The 19289-nt window shown below is 41.9% G+C and overlaps 1 protein-coding gene across 1 annotated transcript in view; it reads right to left on the bottom strand.

The window, feature by feature from the left end:
- oxsr1b (oxidative stress responsive kinase 1b) overlaps positions 1–19070 on the bottom strand; it is a 27730-nt gene extending 8660 nt beyond the window's left edge. The window contains exons 1-4 of the mRNA XM_029148100.3: positions 18731–19070; positions 12779–12891; positions 8875–8983; positions 3636–3777 (exon numbers count right to left, since the gene is read on the bottom strand). Coding sequence (XP_029003933.1) covers positions 3636–3777; positions 8875–8983; positions 12779–12891; positions 18731–18800 — 434 coding nt within the window. The 5' untranslated portion in view covers positions 18801–19070. The remainder of the gene's footprint in view (positions 1–3635; positions 3778–8874; positions 8984–12778; positions 12892–18730) is intronic.
- Positions 19071–19289: the final 219 nt, after the last annotated feature.

Below are 19289 nucleotides of genomic sequence, written 5' to 3'. Positions count from 1 at the left end.
CTTTCACAATAGGGATTATGCTGAGAGTGGGAACGGCTGGATGAAAAACTGATGTGACACTCTTTGCTAATGGCTTTGACAAACATGACAAAACATGACATGGCCGTAGCGACAGACGTCTGTGCTTGGCGGCCGTGTGGCCTGAGACTGTGCTGACCTGACGTAGCAGCTAGGCGGCATCAGGTCAAAGTATCTTCTAGGTTTTGGCAACCACTGCTCCCTAATCAAAAACATGCCCATACTCCACTTTGAATGATTAATGTCTGGTAATTTTATACGTTGCTTTTTAAAAGGACTAGAGTAGACCACCTGAGGCTGAAAGGCATGTGGAGAAGTATTTTACATTTTTTTACGGTCGCTCTCTCAAAAGGTTCTACTCCTGTCTACCACTTGTGAATGAGAACTCAGGCTGGGCTAATTATGTACATATTTATTAAATTTCTGTGGGTTTAGCTGAATCTCACATTTTTTCCAAGAAAAGGACCGGGGCTGTAGGAATGTACATGGCTTAACAACCTGAAAATGTCTGAAAGTTGACCCTGGGGCACGCTGGGAATGTTATTAGTTTTGCAGGTGCAAAACGAACCACAGTGTTGGACAGATCTAACAGAGGCTGGTCCTAAAGGTAAAGATCGATTACAAAATAAGTCTTACAGAGCTGACGAAGACAAAAATTACTAGAACCCTTTAAAACATTTGCTGAAGTTGTTAAATTAATACATTATGTGTGACTTTATGGTTCACAACAAGATGAGTTATCTAATTGAAAAACTTAAAGCTATAAATCAAAACCACACAAGTGTCCTCAGTTTTATCACTGCTCACTGTTTCTAAACAACATCAGCTTTGCTACAGTACAGTCACATGCTGCTGGGTCTCATATTGAAATTACTAATAATATAAACATCGCTGGATTTTCAATTTAACAAGCTCCACTCTGTGCCAAAAAGAAGAGCCACGAAAATGCGGGTGATCAAAGCAATCCGAGCGCGGCCGTCCTGCACTCTTTCAAGAAACACGGAGGCTACAGTTCAATGCAGAAGATTGTAATGCCCTGAGAAAAGGCTGCAGAGTGCAGACAGTCATTAACATTCACAAGAGAGGAAGAGGAGGAGGAGGAGGGGGGAGGTGGTGATGACACAATGCACCATGTAACTTCAAAGAAATACTGAACTAGAGAAGAGAAAAAAAACAGCCTGCAGTTAAAGTCCCAGCGCCTACTAGACATTCACTAAAGTGTCAACATTCAGACTTAAGCCTAAATAAGTGACTGTGCTAAAGTACAATGGAGTCTACAAGTGACTAGAACGCTTTATAGTACAACCAGAAACTAACCAAAATTAGGCAAGATATTTATGACCTACTGGAATGACATTGAGGCAGTAGCCAGGTGGAAGTGGCTCTGGCACTTTCGAGAAGACTTATCGTTCTCATTTGGCAGCTCTTGCACTTGCAGCTCCAATGGGTCAGCTCCTTTGACATCAAATCCTGGTGCCAGGCTGACAGCGCCCCTAACAGGGCTGTAAACCACGCTTTATGAGACACCCAGCGAATACCCTGCTGACAAGAAATACTTCCTTTCCTCCAGCCCATTACTACTAAACTACCAAAACATTTTTCCACTGCTTATATATTTTCGCTGTTCATTCCATACTGATGAATTTTTCTCGTCTGCTTTTGCAAATAAATGCTAGCCAACAGCAAGGAAGGGCCTCTTTGCTCCCTGATTTTGATTTTCTGATACTAACCTGACAAAATCTAGATTGGGTGGTATTCTTCTCTTGTTAAGTACATGATATCTACCGTACCTGCCGCTGGAGTTGGAGGACAAGTGTCACATTTGAATCACCGACCTGCTGAGTTACTGCGACTGTAGAGGTAGAGCAGTTCGATCCCTTGTGGTAAATATCTCTGGTTGAGGCTACAGCCCAGGCCGCAAGACTCTAATTGCTTTCCTGCCATCCTGTGTTCGATGTAAAATATCATGTGACATCGCCTTCTCCCCTCCTTGTGGGGCCTCATAAACCTTGCCCTGAGGCTCCTGCTCACATGAGCCAGCTTACACCGAAGGAACATGCACAGCCATGCATTCACATCAGCAGACACCAACTGGCCATAACCTCTTCATCCTCAGCATGCCTTCCATCAGCAGGGCCTTATTATCTCACTCGCCTTCATAGTCACAGCTCGCAGCCTGAAAATGGACAGATGTGAGGAACGATCTATTAATAATTCCCCAATGTCTCTTTAGATGGAATTACAGGCAGGTTTAACTGGGGAAAAAAAGCACTTCCCTCTCTGGCCCCGGCTGATAACCTGTAAAATGATGCTGAAAGTGGATCCTTCAATGCAGCAGCAGGGGGATACTGCAGTGGTTTTCCCTTTTAATAAATGCAGTCATTTTATACAGTGTTGACACCAAGGTATCATAGTGATACAGTTATTTCCTAATTATTGTCTGTTAGCTTCATCTACAGCCAAACAACATTCATTCGTCCTGTGAGCACATGGGCATAGCCTTCAGTCTAGCTTCTCATTGGCATGCATCTGGAAAAGCTGCTCAGCACTTAACTAAGCAGAAAAGCTATACATTATTTACACACATAGCCTGTCCCTGGCCTAGGTGTGTGCCAGTAAAACAAAAGAGAAGACTTATGGAAATGTGGGTATTGATTATTAAATAAGGTGTAGGGAGCGCGATGGCCCTTACAGTTACTGGGATCACTGTAAAAAGCTTGAGTGTTGGGACTGGGCCAAGTTTTGGACTGGTGCAAAGGAGTGTTTTCATGAGCAGATATGCTCTACGTCACTGACATATTCCACTGCTGCATATTTAAAAAGTAATTCTACAAGACTATTACCACAAAAGGGTTGGCCTACTACTAAAAAGGCCTGTTGTAGTGTCATGGTAGAACCCTGCTTTTTACTAAAGTATGTGAATGGTTTAATTGGAATTACAGAAGGCCAGGGGATTGACCTTTAATTTGTTTTAACTGGGTACCTGTAGACACGTCATTACCGTTCCTCCTTCTTGAACATTTGTCAGCCCCGCTGCTAAGAGCACTGTAAGTACACATCCTAGTGACGGCCTTAACCTTTAGGAGTGAAAGTGGCTGTCTGAAAATGCCACATCCTGGTGACAGACATTTTTCTGATATGATGACATATACCAGTTGCATTATATCTGCACTGTGACAATTTACCTATGCTCCCAGAAATTCTACTTTTCTAAAACAGAAAACCTATGCAACAAGAACATAAAAATATAACTGCTAGAAAGTGAGACAGTAATGAAAACGAGGATATAATTGTAATGTTAAATATATGAATTAGCGCAGTTTGAGAAAGAAAAGTTAAAATTTCTCTTTAATACACAAATTATGAACCAACTGGCATTTGCTGTGAGGAAACAGATCTGCAGAAATACACATTAAGTAAGGAGTATGTTTCCATAAAGGTTTTGTAGCTGTCAGACACAAAGAGACACAGATTACGTCTAAAACATAAGGCCTCATGTAGTCCAGGAGGACAAAATATTAGTACATTGGTTATTTCTGCTCCATGAACTGTCTCAAACCCTCAAGGTGAAGTTATGTAAAACCCCCTGCTGTGATGAGAAGCCCGTGTCAGTTTACCTGTGGATCTGTCCGTTCTTGTGTAAGTACTCCAGGCCCTCGAGCACGTCTTTCAACACGGTGGCGATGCTGGCCTCGTCCAGGACGCCCGTCTTGTGTTCGCCCCGGGAGATGATATGTTTGATCACATCCAGCACTGAGCCTGGCAAACAAACACACAACAGACGTGATCAAAAGGCTAAATTGTCAATGTCACGGCTCATTTATTTGCCAAAACTACTTTGTAAATGTCAATAATAATATCAGAGAGAAAAGTAAACTTTCCAGCAGCTGACCCTACTTAGTAGATAATTTGTCTCTCAAGCACCCCACCTCAGGCTAGCCTATCTCACTTATTAGTCCAAAACAAAATGTATTTAGCAAAATACAAACTTCCTGCTCAATTGGCAGACATCCATGCATTTGTGTACAATCCTTTACTGATTGGATTAATTAGATTATGGTTGTAACCTTTTCCCAGTTCCAGTGAGATGAATTCTATTCAGAAAAAAAGGCGATTTAGCTGAGATAAGACAAGGTCACACCACTATGACATTTCATTTTGCTACAGCAAAATAAACTCAATGGTAGAGAAAGAGAGACACATGTATTCCTAAAAAAAGGAACTCTTTTTAGAAAGTAAAGCCAGTAGAGACTTGAATGGTTAGTGTCATATTCAGGATCACAGGCTGTCCGTCAACTGGAAGCAGTGGTTGCAGCTGCTGTCAGAATTATACTGAATCAGACTTTACTGACTGAGCTACAGCAGGTGGAGTCCACAGTAAAGACAATGGTTACATGTTACATACGGCGTTACACTTCAAACTGACGTACTTGTCTACATTTGCTCCAAGTTAAATGGAAAACTAGAGCAGCTCTGTTAGCTGACCTGACACAATCCGGGTCAATTAGACAGATTATCATGTCTTCCTTTGCACTTTGGATGAAAGTCAGGCTGCTGTCAGGGTATGAATTCCTTTGTGTGTCTTTACACAGAATAAAGAAAATCTCTAAAAAAGGTTCAGCATTTGCATTTGGTTAGACAGGGAACTGGGTGACACTGGCGAACGGGGACAAAGCAGAGGAACAAAAAAAAGCCACTTGCCTCACTAGCGTTAGCGTGCAGGGTGACACACAAACATCACAATTCCACACGGCCCCTCCCTCTCTTGTTCACACATACACACTGAGCAGCAAACAAAAGCTGGAAATCGTCTTTTCAAGGTCCAGAAACATTCTCCACGACACAGTTCCTGGGCTTAAATGATTTATTTTAGAAACTGTGGCTGGTGGGGGATGCAAGGATATTTATTTGCTCAATCATTTCAGGATGTCCTAGCGTTCAGCCCTCCGAACCGACCGCGACGAGTCACCTGAGACTAGACAGTGTTATTGCAGGGAGTCTTAGACACCGCCAGACAGAGAGAGAGAGTAGGAAGGGAGAGAGAGAGAGACGATGGGTTCAACGGGTTCTTCGTGCACTGACAGCGCAGAATGTGATTCAGTGGCGAGGAAGAGGCAGAAAACCATTCAAAGGCAGGACGGAGAGGGAAAGAGCAGCATCGCTGATTGTTCGGTGGGGGAGATGGCAGGTGGATGTGAGCAAAGGCAAGAAGAAATAGGAGCATTAAAGAGAAGCTTAGACGTACTGTACATCTCTGATGTGACAGTTTTGTGAATCTCATTGAGAAAAGGCAGACGGTTAGATTATTTTTCCTCTGGTCTCGTTTATTAATGTTTTTGCAGTCTGATGTTCATTGAAATGTCTGGAAGGAAGTGATGAAGTAATGATAAGCAGAGTGACATGAGACAATAGGGAAGGGTGAGGGGGAGGGGGAGGAGGAGGAGGAGGAGAATAATTGGTCAGTGAGTACTGCCAGAGCTAAAGTGAGGGGAGATGTAGTGTAGCCCCAGTGAGTCAATAAATAAAAGTAGAAACATATCCTCACTCCACACAATAGAACAGGGTACAGCTCAGCCAGACAACAGGGGGAAAACACCTGATCTATCCAAACGTCAGACATCCTGTGTTGCACACCTGAAGCTCACCGATTATCATACCCCATTCGAAAACAAAGCATAATTAACATTTTTGCAAAATAGTGAGCTTCTGAACTGCTGTAAATCAGAGTACAACAAAGAGCAAGGCTGTTTCCCTGTCTTCCTTCAGGCAAGACACCAAGGAGGAAAATGTCAAAATGTGACACACCCTAAAATAAAACTACATGGGTATTTAAGAAAACTTGTGTATAGCATATTTATTCCAATTATTTTAGGATTATACACCAACACCTCTTACTAATAGGATGAGATCTAAAGTGGATACAAAGCAAGACGTAAGCTTTGGAAGATCCCTAAATGTCAACCTTGTCAGCTCCTCTTAAAGTCCTCTGATTGAACTCCTCAAGCCTCATTAGGCTGTTTCAACATGCTGAAACTAACTGACAGGTTAACAATCCAAAAGGTTCCTTCGCATGGGGAAACGTAATGACATCTGTTGGCCTGGTTTGAACAGAGTGTGTCTAAGCTCCTTAAGAAAAAGTGTTATACAAATCACAGGCAATAAATTAACTCGACAGCCGAATGAAGTGTGGAGCTAGCAGCCATCAAGAAAAATGCCAAACTAACATTTCAGTCTAATTCTGAATTAACATATCGCTTTCTGTCCACAAAATATACAGAAAATACTACAATGGTGTAAAAACACTAAGAAACAGTCCAATAACAAATGTTCCATCCAATAATCTAATGTTGCATGGTTTTACAGTCTTTCCATTCTGGTGAGGTTTGAGACTCTGGGAGAGGATGAGATGGTAAACTGTGGGAGGAGAAGGAAAGGGGAAGTAGATAAAAGAGGCGAGAGCAGGTGCCAACTGTGCTAAAGGCCAATGAGAAATGCCAAGCAAAGTCGGAGGGGGAGACGGAGAGGCCAGAGCATGGGATGGACTGTGGCTAGGCATAGGAGGTGCAGAAGAGAAGATTGTTGGCTCGATCAAAACCCGCCTGAACGAGTTACACAATTCTCCAGAGGAAAAGACCAAAACCATACACAAGTCAATAATAGTCATACTTCATGTCAGAACACTTGACAAATTATTTTCATTAAAGTCAGTAACAACAATAAACGGTGTTCTGCTGTGAGTAACAGTAAATTGAGCTCCGTGGCAGTGATTGTGGTTTGAGGAAGGCTCTGCGGTAATCTAATGGGAACACTGGGACGTCTTCAGCTTGCTATGACATGACTCAAATTCTAATGCTGTGAGTTTCAGTGGATGTCAGTGACAGGTTGCGCAGTGCTTCAATGAAACGGTTGTTCAAATGTCACACTCGGAACAGGAATTTCCTGAAAACCCCTGTGCCTACAGGGCACTTAACTCAGAGCTCAACTCTACAGGTTTGGCCTTGAATGCATTTGGCAGCAAAGAGCTCAGTCTTGACAAATATTTGAAATGATACTTTCCTGTGAAGCACTGAGCATAAAGAGACTAACTATCCATAAACTGACCAGTGGCTCATACCAAAGGCCATCTCTTAGTGACGTGTTGACAGGGGGAGTGGTGAGTGCCACTGGAACACTGATGACAGACTGTTGCTACGTGCCATTAGCAAGGCAAACAGCAGAATACAACTTGTCAAGTGGAATACCACTCAGACAAACGAGAGAGAACTCCCGCTGCCATCTGTCGCCAAAATGTGAGTCACAGGCCATTCATAAGTAGGACACGGATGTGGCATCAAGAATGTAAAAAGGAAATCGTAATATGCCCAGTGAAGTGTAAATGTGATCTACTGTACAGTATAGGGGGTGCAGCTAATGTCCTCATCCACTTGTCTGTTATTGATAAGCAAAATAAATCTGAGTTTAATCCACTAGAAAATGAGTCCTGGGTCCTATTGTCTTACAGTAAGAACTCAACAGCAAACCAATGTCAGGGTGAAAGTCTTGTCAGGGACGTGTCAGCTCAGATAGTAAGGTGAGGCCTGTAACATAAGACTGTGCATGTTTGTATTGCAGTTTGTAATATCACTTTCAGATTAAACCTCAGGAAATGTCCCACTCTAACTCGTCAGATGAGCACAAATCTGTCATGACTCAGCTTGTTCAGTCAAGTTGTACTTTTCGTCAAAAACTTCCTCTTTTCTTTTTTAAACTCTCTTGCAGTAACAGGATGTGACAAACTGTGAGGTCTTATTGTTAGTCAGGGTCCTCTGGTGAGAGATAGTGGCAACTATCATTTTAAAAAGTTACTTGGGTTTTGTCAGATCAGCGGTCAGCAGTGTGTGAAAAGCAGAAGACATACGATAAGTACAGTCAGAGGGTGGAGCGCTTCTTACAACCTCTGCCTCCTCTACACTCTGCCCTGTGGAGTGATGGCCTATAAACCTGACTTCATTTCAAGTCTGTCTCTATGGCCGGCATTGACATGGCCATCATTTAATTACTCTGCACAATAAAACGCAACATCACGGGCGTCTGTTTAACTAGGATAAGGCGAACAAGAGAAGCCATCTTAAGCAGTGTGTGCTCCTGCTGTGGCCGTCTGCTCAAGCGTCGCTTGGTGGGCACTGTGCCCCAGAGCCAGCTGCAAGGCGGGTGCCAAGCACTCGAGTGTATCTTAGGGAACCAGACAAGCCACCTAGGCACCCTCTGTTACAGTAGGACGCTGTTTACATGAGCGAAAAGGAGGGCAGAACTGTTTAGAGTGTATATGGCTGTATAATTAAGGGGGAGGCAAACAGCAGAATAGAGATGAGAACCTGTCTTTGCCTCTTTGTAAACAGATGACCATAACCCTCTTCAGGCTGTCTTCACTCGTGAGTTATAGAAGCCTGATTTTGTTATGCTTTTAAAATGTTTGGCAAGAATTCATCTGCATGCCATTTGTGTTTAGGAGCCCTTATGGGCTGACTAATAAAGCATTTCTCCCTTAGAGGTTGCGCCACTGCAAATCCTTTAATTAATTATACGGCTTAATGTCATATTTTAATAAAGGTTGCCCATAAAAATACAACAAAACAATCATAAGCAAATGCAATTGCATTTTGAGGTTTTTCACTGCATGGTGGTCTCCACTGCGATCCTCTCACTGTTTAATCGCAGCACAGCTACATGGATGCTGCGAAGTTGCCCTACAGGCTGTTATTACCTCTGCCCTGTCATTAGCTCTGGAACTGTACTGGGATCAGCGCTGTCACATTGCCTAGAGTCGCAGTTAAGATCACTGGCAGCATGTACAAGACGGGAACAACAAGGACTTACCACCGCTGAGCAACTTCATAACCAGCCACAGCTCATCCTTAACCACAAACGAGGTGTAGTACGACACAATGTTGGGGTGGTGGCACTGGCTCATGGCCTGAATCTCTTTCTGTTGAAAGAAAGACAAACAAAATCCAATTAATTAGAAATGAACAAAGCAGTTAGGAGTCTAACAGAAGGCCAGCTGTTAATTTGCCACTGACCTGATAAAGTAGGAATAATCTGGTAACAAAATTTTTTTCCATTTTTATTTTGTATCAGAACCAACAGATTTCTACTGTATCATTAATTTATTTAAGTAGAATAAATGCAAATGACAAGAGTTAAAAGACCGGAGTGGCAAGGCAATTAATTGTGAAGCACACAGAACTACTTATATTTTAATCAGTGACAGAATGCACCCACCTGCTACTTTCCTCATTAGTCTCCCACCAAAAGTCATAGGGTGAATAAAGTAAATGCAGACACAATGACGACCTAGTCTGATTTTAGTGCATGAATTGCTCTAAGCTGCAATCTCGTTGCTTCTCAAGATCTTCATGACGTCAGGCAGAAGCAAAATGTGCCAGGCCAATATAATGCATATGTATGCAGAATGAAAAACCAGCCAGTACTCAGACCCTCTATACAGCCATAAAGCTCTCCTTCTGTATGTGCTTGGAAAGCGGGAGGGCTGAGGTAATGCTGGCACAGAAGTCTAATCCATCACTTTAGCGCTAGCCCCAAAGTCATTTGAGGATAGACAGGCGGACAAGCTCCTTAGAAAAGAAAATCTTGCTGACTTAGAAGTTAGGACCACTGATTCATAGAGCATTTTTTTGTTTCTGCATTTGCACGACGACAAATGACTAAATATGCTACTGCAGATCCATGTTAACCTACAAATTCAGGCAAAAACTACTATCTCTGTACCTGTATCGGTTGTTTGTGAAAATGCTTGTATAAACAGTTGTGGCATCGGTACTTTTCAGGTATTTATGTGAGCTACAGGGTAATATAAAACTTAAAAAAAAAATTTCCACAAATTTCCCTGACATGATGAATTTATTTGCACTATTATTTATGTGCTATTTAGCTAGGCTTAAAATGTTGGCATTTTCTGTATTGAATGTACATAAGTGAGCGCTGATGTTATTATGGCTTTTACTAAAACAACAATATTCCATTACTGTACTTAATACTATTAAATTACTTACTACAGCTCTTAAGTATTGACAGGTGCACTACAAGCTTGTCAGCGGGAGAACCTTTAACAAATGTTTGTACCTTAAGTGATAAAATGATCAATTCATAGGTGCCTCTGGGTCAAACATTAGGCTGTTGCTGTTCCATCAGCATAAACTACACTACATGCTGCTGAGCCATCAGTATGGAGTCTGTGGCCTTCAGTGCGGGCCTCAGGAAAAGGCTTGGACAGACAGCTGACATCATGACACTATTAGAAAGCACTTGACAAAGAGGCTGAAGAACGTGAGCCGAGTCATAATAAGGGTGGATACTAACTGCTACGATCAGTCTCATTAGGAGGGTGACAGGTTTAGACTTGTAGCCCCAGTCTGCATTCAACTGTTGTGCTGTGTATCATTAGTCAAACCAGCAATACAGCACAAGGTCGCACTATATTCTGATTCGGAAACCAGGTGAACACACACAACTCTGCTACTGACCCAAAGGATTTTCAAGCAGTCTAATAACTTCCAGTCTGTTGGGCCAGACGGCTAGCTCTGTGGGTTGTCTCCCCTATCATTCTTTCTCTTGATGCTACAGGCTGAGACAGAACAATAATGATATAGCCTGCTGGCTGCTAACTGGCTTCAGTGGAGCCTCGCCCCCCTCTGTTCTCTGTACAGTGGAAGAGGCAGGTCACCGCAGCTCTGCGGGCCAGGGTAACCCCAGAAAAGAAAAACAATGGGATAACAGGGAGGATATCGTGCTCTGGCAGTTGGCAGGTTTTCCCATCTCTTCTAGCCGACAATGTGAGAATCAGAGAGACTCTTTGTTGTGGGGATTAGGTCACTGTAAACCTATGCTGCCGCTAAGACACTGGAAATGTTCTCATCGCTCAAAACCTTCATACTGCTTAATCTGTGCAAAACATTTTGCTTTGTGAAAACATTTTTGCAGGCCATAATCTTAGTACAGTAAGGAAGTAAATTCTGTCACAAATATTTCCCTTGTAGTGCTGACTACTGTTGATTGCATGCCAAAAGGTTTTCAACTGTTTTAGATTTTCTCTTTGAAATTTAGAGCCAACGCTTCAGGCATCAGAAATAAACGGGTTTAAAGTAAATTGTGCTCACTTCTGTATTTTTTTTGGAGGACCAGCAGGTATAAAGCTGGCCACTAAAACATCAGACCACCCCTCTATCACATTTTTCAACACACTTAATAAAACCTCCCTGGTGGAAATCACAGTGAGTGTCTAATGATTAATATTACCCCGTCATGACAACTCAAATTCCTGTTTCTAAAAGATTGGGTAAAACCGGGCATCAGATGTTACTACAGCTCACTTCATAAAAAGAACTGAAACTGAATTTCTGTCTTGCGAAATGCAACTCAAACTCCAAGATATGGAGAACAGAGTACGTGAGGATTCTCCGGGAGAAAGCACAACATTTCTCTTTATTAGCTCTATCCGATCTTTAAAGTGTCTGAGGATCTGAGCAAAGTATCAATGACCTATTGTCATAAAATGAGCACAGTGCTGGCTCACAAACTGGTGCCACGGGCTCACACACAGAGACGCTACTATAAAGCATTGTTACGTCATTATCAGTTACTCAGAGCCTCGCTCACACACATCCCCTATGACCCAATGTTGCTGCAACACGCACATGTGCTTCCACACACGCAAGCTGAAGGAAAACAGAGACGCTGGAGACAGCTGACAGTAAAAGGTTGATCTTAATGAGACAAAAACAGACCTCACAATCACAGCTGTGCCAAAAGTCCAACTTTCACCTCAACATTGAGTCTTTTTCACTGATGTTTAACTGGCTGGCTGTGAACACCAGGGAGGAACTACAACCTTGTTGTATTCCATGTGTGACCACCTGCTCTGACAATCGAGGAGCAGCAGTCCAGTGATTCTTCCCCTGGGATTTGGGGGTTGGAGGTGGAAAAGGGGTCCTTCCTTGCATCACTGCCGCCAGTGAGTTGTGACAAGCCTGACTGTAATCTCTAGCAATGTCTAGAATTTCTCAGTTTTTAAGATGAAGCTGTCATAAAAGTGAAAATGTATTAGTGAGTGGTGGAGTAGGATGCTTAGGCCAGTTTATTTAAAACCAAGAAAGGCGTCAGGTCAGGTAATAACAAGGCCTAAGATTCCGAGATCTGGGTTCTATTCAGGAAACTTTGAGCTGGATTCTGCTCGAGACAAGAAATCTGAGATCTTTCTCCAGCTTTAGGCAGCAAATGAAAATCCCATGGCTACTTTAAAATAACCCACAGATTAAAAACAAAGATGTGAGATATATTTTGCCAGAACACAAGACACAAAAGGAGCACCTCATTGTCTGCCTGTAAAGGAGGGTCTGATATAATCCTTCTCCCGCCTGGGCTTACTCATAAAACATATGACATATGGTTTTATATGCTGAGCTGCGGTGCTAAACTGAGGGTGTAACAACACAATACAGTCTTCAGGAAAATATCCCACAGGGGTCTAATAGTTTCCTGGCAGTAAGCAGAGTCCTCCGAAAGAGAACAACCACAATAGTGTTTATAATGACAGCAATGATTGGAGGAGGGTTTGAGGAAATTGTGTAATGAAAAGCAGAGATACAAGTGGCTGCATCTGCACACACAACCCCTTAAATAAAATCTTCGCCCCCCCTTTGATCGCAAATGAAAACAAAAAGATTAATTCAGTATCCAGTCGGTCAGCAGTGTTGTGTCTTACCAGGAGTTCATCCATACTGGTCTGGCACTTCTCTAAGTTGATGCGTTTGATAGCCACCTTCTCTTTTCGTGGTATACAGTAGGCGGCCTGGACCACCGCCGTGGCTCCACTCCCTGAAACACACAGGAGAACTCACCGTTAACACCTTCAGTGTGGTTTAGTATAGTAAAAGTCCTGTCAGTACAAAAGACGGATTGTTCTTTAAATTCTGCACAATAATTCCAGGCTATTCAAAACACAGGCTTGGCTTCTTTCTATCACGTGTTACTTTCCTCACCCCCTAATTTAAGTTTTGTACCATACCTCAAAATCTCCCAGAGTTCATGAAGGTTAAACAGAGTTCTGCTGTGTCAGTTCATCGGATGCCTCTGCGTTACAGCTTTTTTGTCTGTTCATCAATTATGAATCAGCTTTCTCAAATCCCGTCTGATGGAGCAAGTCTGACAGGGACAAGGGACTGTGTTAAACCAGTAGCTCCCCAGGTGGATAATCCTGCCACAGAGCCCCACTGCCTTGGTCCTCACATGGTTTACAAATTCCACAGGTTTTGGATTTCAACTCAAATGGTTTTAAGGTTTTGCGCACAGTTTCTTGAGAAATGGAAATTATCCCCCATAACACACAGCAGTTGTTCTAAAAACACCCAAGCATTCAGATTCAGTTCTTAGTTGCCTGTGGAGTGATTCTAAGCTTGAGCTAAAGACAAATTTGAAAACTGAGAACAGAAAAAAATATAAATAGAAAACTAAAAGCCATAATTCATGTATAATCTGACTGTATGTACAGTATATAATCTGTGACCTGAACAACAGAACACTACAAGACTATTATAAAAAACCTTTTCAGATCTGAAAAGTATGAATCTTGCTCATTCATGACTGTAAGTTCTACTTCTGCTTTACTCAAACACAACTGTTATTTTTACATACCAGCAAACAAAACATAGATCAATTTCATTAAAACTTAAATCCTGTTACAGTGGACTAATCTTTACTTTGAATAACTTGAATGACTGTCAGCATGAGTAAGAACTTGTAAAATCCTCCCCTGAAGAGAAATGCCTGCTGATCGTGTGAGGTCATTTCACTGCCCCCTCAGTGCTCTCTTAAACACCATACGTTTCCATAAGATCTCTGGTCCATAGGTGACGCATGACTCTCAGCAATGTTAGAAGCATAGTTTTCTTTGGCAATAGGTTACAGTGGGAGATAAAGTGAGTGAGAGGGCCCACCCTCCAGTAAACCTTTCCTAACCTCCCAATACCCTCCACTTAGCTGTGCACAAATATTAACAAAGCGCTCATTGTGTGGAGTTTTCATTTAGCCAGTGGTACATGGAGGCTTAAATAAAGAGGGGTAAATTAAAGAAAAAGCTGTTTCCTGATTTTAATTAAAAATTGAACCTATCCCTGAAGACGTGACCCGTTTCTATGTAAAAGCTTCAATTAGAGATAATTATGACCTCAGGCTATACTCTATGAGCAACACAGGGAGTAACACAACTTAAAACAATTTTCTACAACTGAAGCTGAGATTAACAAGAATCTAAAATAATCCAATAAATGTGCAATTTCCTTGTAATTTCCTGTAACTGAAAGATAGCCGAGGTCATCATACGTTACTGCGTACAGCTGCAGTGGACTCTCTTCATTGGCTGGCAGCATTTGATAACGTGGTTATTCTTGCTCAATTCTCAAAGGAGCTGAACTGCGCTGTACTGTATTGTAAACACATCTTCCTGCCGCATCCTACCACCACCAATGCCAAACAAACCTCTGAAGGCTGGAAACACACGGAACCAGTTGCCCTGTACACAGTGAAGTGTAAATTCTTCAACACAAACAAATAGCCAGTCGTCAGGGGTGGCTGGACACGCTGGAAATAGTGTGTGTGCATAGTAAAAGAGGGAGACTGTTAGATTTGGAACCAGCAAGGTCAAAACACCATTTAGAACTGCGGAAGCCCAATCTACCAACCATCCAGGACTTTGAGTTAATATAAACCTGCTGCTCTTTGATATTTAGTACTTACAAGTTTAGCACAAGGCCATTCTGCCCAGAGAAGCCGTGCCTCCTCTACAGTTCGTATCCAGTTACAGGACAGTTCGGTACTACAGCAGGCCGGTTCTAATCAAATAATACATTTAAGATTCACAATAACAACATCTAATAAAATTAGACATGATAAATAAGTCCCCTGTGTTGTGCCTGAGACAGAATGTCATTAATTTTATTTTATTTCTATTTGCCAACTAAGGGTAGAGCTGTACAAATCATGAAATAAATGCACCTTTGACATCATGAACATTGCATGACTTGCAGAGGTGACTGATCCCAGCATAGATGCATATTTCCTTTAGAAGTACTTACTGCAGTAATTGAATTATTGTACTTGGTGCTGCTCACAGACAACTGTCCCATCTGTGTAAGTGCCACCTGCAGCTAGACTTAGGTTAGCTTAAAAAAGCGAACCATAAACAAACAAGTCACTCCAGTCATGCAGACATGGCTGAATATATGCACAGTATTATTGCGTGTTAAACCAGTCAGCTGTGAGGGCACTGGAGTAGTTAGTCATGACAGTTTGATGACCTGGACCACATTTAGTCTGATCTACTGCCTGTTAATGGTCCAGAATTGCTTGTAGTGTTTGTTGCTTGAGATTTTGTGCCACAGTATCAAATGGAGTCGCTGTGTTATTTAATTGATAACTCAAGTAACTTAGTGTTAATGCAATATCAGCATTTTTCATTTGTTGGTTCTTGTGGCAAACATACAGTAGGTCATTAAAAAGGTGAAACTCTGGGTAAGGTCAAAGCAAAAGAGTACTTCTTTCAGTTCTTTTGTACCTGCAGAAATGTGTACAGCTCCTAAACTACTGTATCATGTCTGGTTGGCTTGGCCATGAATTGGCTTCTTAATAGGGGCAGGTCACTACTGTAAAGTCAGTGTCAGTCTCCTTCTTGGGCTGAGACTAGGAGTGCGCCAGCTGTTTGTCTCTCCGGTCCTCAGCTGGTTAGTTTCATGCCTAGCTTTTATTACATTATCATACCATTTGACGTGGAAATGTCACATAACTAAGTGGAAGGGATGCACCATTCTAAAAATCAATACTAACATTATTGTCCCCAAGGGACAACTGGAGGCATAGCAATACAGCAGCACATGAGAGAGCATAAACAAGACATACACCAGAAGGAAATGCTTTTACTTTCATCACCATGTTTCTTTCAGTTGGTTCTGGGTTGTGGCTACCTTAGAAAACAGAGCCAGAAGGTACTGTAGCACATGAAGTTCAGACTGCAGAGGATGGCAGCTGCCAAACAGGATGGACTGTAGTTTGTTCAGTTATTGCTCTTTTTGTAGGTCAGAAAGGCTGTTTAATGAAGTTCCAATGATTTCACAGCTACCTTTAACCACACGTTTAGTGAATTGTATGTTTCTTTTAAGAGAGTCAAACAACCCATAAAGGGAAATCCAAGGACACTTTTAATGAAAGCTCTGCAGAACAATACCATCAAAGGGCTTCAAGCTGAAACTTGGCCCGTTTTTGGAGACCATAATATGGATTTGGATTAAACCCTAAAGATTAACTTTTATTGTGCAGGTTGCTTGCTATGAGGTTTACTGCACCCTAATCATTCATTGTGCTGCTTTGGAAAACTATTTGAAGGGAACCAACAAGCAAGGAGAGGAAACAGTTGCTCGTGGATACAAACAGCACAATCAGAAAGTTTCCAGACTGGATTTCCCAACACCTAGGATCCAAACCAGAAAGATCTGTACTTTTTTTACCTACAGGGTCTGTCCAGTATGATCCTATACTCAGTGTGGTGCAAGGAGGGGGTTGGAATAAATATAATAAAAGTCATTGTTCCCTTGGGCTGGTTACCATAACAATATCTCTGCAGGGGGATGATGAGACCCTAAACAGCATCACTCTGGAATGAAACCGATGATATGGTATTATCCAACAGTTTCTGTTGGCTTGGAGAGCAAAGGTGGGTTTAGTTGTAAGACTTTAGTTAAGTCACGCTTGAACCTGCAGTATGATTCAAACTGAACTAGTGACCATCTGTTGCGACTTAATTAACTAATTTACAGCTGACATTTACCATCCTGTTTATTATTTAGCGGCCCATTAAACATGACAAAAAACCTGAATGATTAAAATAGCTGCATGTGAACTTGTTTAAGTGTCGATTTCACCTCTAGAACCCCATTGATACACCTTAGTATTTAATGTCTTGGAGCCGTTTTGGAATACAGTCTTCCCTTTTTCTTGCAGAATGTCAGCAAGTTCTATATGTGCTGCTACAATATTATCTAACTGGGATATAAATAAGAAAAACCTATAAGAAACTTTTACCAGAAGCATCAGCAATTCTCATAATTGAGATTTTAATCTGCCATTACAAGAAACCAAGATATAAATGGGAAAGTCTAAATCTGCCATTTTAACCACCACACCAAAAGTAGCCTATTATTGTCAATATTGAGTTTTCAATACTAAATTTCTGTTTACCCGCCACCCTGTCTGGACAAACACCACAACAGCCAGCCCCTGACTGATTGTGCAACACTGAGCATATGCCAAGCAACTATGAATACACCCTACTGACTTTAAAGCTCAGCCGATTCCTTTGGGATTCCAAGTTATCAGATGCACCACACTAAAGCTCCTAGCATACGAAATGCCCGGGGAAATAGTTACAGTAGATTCTCTCCTATGTGTTGAAAGTGAACAATACAGTACATGGGGAGAAAGTGAGGGCAAACAAGCTGAGAGAACGAGTCAAAGTGCTAACTAATGGTGCGTGCCCAACGTTAATTTCGTAGGTATAATCTCTTTTCCAAACCCAAAGTACGCATCCGGCAGTGGAGCTTTCAAACCTGTACACACACACACACACACACAGCATTAGAAAATGCCACAGAACTGGTTTTGATACAGTACAAAAGGGGCTTTGATCACTGAGTGCATACTAAATTGCAGGGCGTTAAAGTTTTGGCTAAAGTCTCTTTAAAGGTGTAATATCCTAACATGTCATTTAAGGGCGGACAAAAATGTAAAAATATAAAACAATATTATAAAGCAAACTTTTTGCAGATTTAGTACTAAATATGGCTTTTAATTTTCTGGAAAAACAGTGTTATAAGCTCAGTAATACTGATTCATTTTCTTTTGTAGCATAACTTGATTGATTTAAGATGCCAAGTGCCCACATCGAGAAGAACCAGTATAATATCTGGCACCACGACTGAAAAGGTTCTGCATTATAACAGCCGATGGTTATTTATTGGAAATGGGCGTGAGCACGCGCAGCAGACGTTTAACGTACAGTAGCTGCGCCTATGCACAGAAACATTAGGTGACTAATGCTTTTCTTGAGCACTTACAAAACCGCTTCTTACACAATTGAAAAGGTAACTAAGTTTGGCCATATCGTACCAGTGTTGTCATTTCAGTTCAAGCCTATTCTGCAGGTTGATTTCTATATTAAGTACAAATACGAGCAGTTTTACGTAGACGCCGGTGACAGTTTTACAATTTCATAGATGCGACAATACTACAACATACGTTTAAGGTCGTAAGCTAAGAAATTAGCTGTTCGTATGAAAAACCATGGGTATTTCCAGTAAATAGACAGAGCCTTAGAAGCCTGTGACGTTATGACGCTCGTTCATATCCCCGGCATAGCTCCCGTGGACGGTGTAACCGCTCTCCCTGGAAACGTTCACTCGTACCAAGTCAGTCACCGCCCGCCCAGGACTGCCAAGTTCGCCAAACGCAATAAACTCCACTGAGCGAAAGAAGATGCCTTCTCCCCGCTTTACATTTACAATACTAGCATTTGTGTTAGCCGTGGTTAGCCGCCTTTTGTGAAGTGGCGGCTGAAATACACATAGTATCACAAAGCATATGTTCCGCTAGCAAGCTGAGGATCACATACCAATCACCTCGTGTAGCTCATAATCATCTTTGTTGATGGACCAGGTTTGGGAGCTCAGGTCCTCCGACATGGCTGAGGAATCTGAGGCCGTACGATCTGCAGGAAGGCGGTGAATGCAAAGACTGCGCGTAAAAAGAAGTCAAAGTAATCCAAACAGGACCAACAAGGGCGACACTTCCCCTTCTTTGCGATTCCTGCAGCACTCCTGTCATTCCCAAAGTTTGACACTAGCTTAGCAGCCCCGCCTACCGCATTCCTGCCGAGCAAATGTGGACTTAGCCGGCGGACATGTTGGGTGTGCGACCGAACCGTGCGCCGGGGTCCGCTGTTACGGAAGGAAGCGGTTGCCTACATGAAAACAAAGCAAGCAGATAAATAAAGTCTAATGTAATAAACACGGTTAATTTTTTTCTCATATATGTTGTATTTTACCTTATTTTCTACAAACTTAAATTAATGATTAAATTATTTAGTAAATATAAACTGCGTAATTTGCCAACAAAAAGTAGTTTTTGTGCTGTGATTTATTTTGAAAATAGCAAAACATTCAATTATGAAA

This window comes from Betta splendens, chromosome 4, assembly GCF_900634795.4.
Source record: "Betta splendens chromosome 4, fBetSpl5.4, whole genome shotgun sequence".
NCBI lineage: Eukaryota > Metazoa > Chordata > Actinopteri > Anabantiformes > Osphronemidae > Betta > Betta splendens.
The sequence above is the reverse complement of the archived record's forward strand: the minus strand, read 5'-3'. Positions and strand labels throughout refer to the sequence as shown.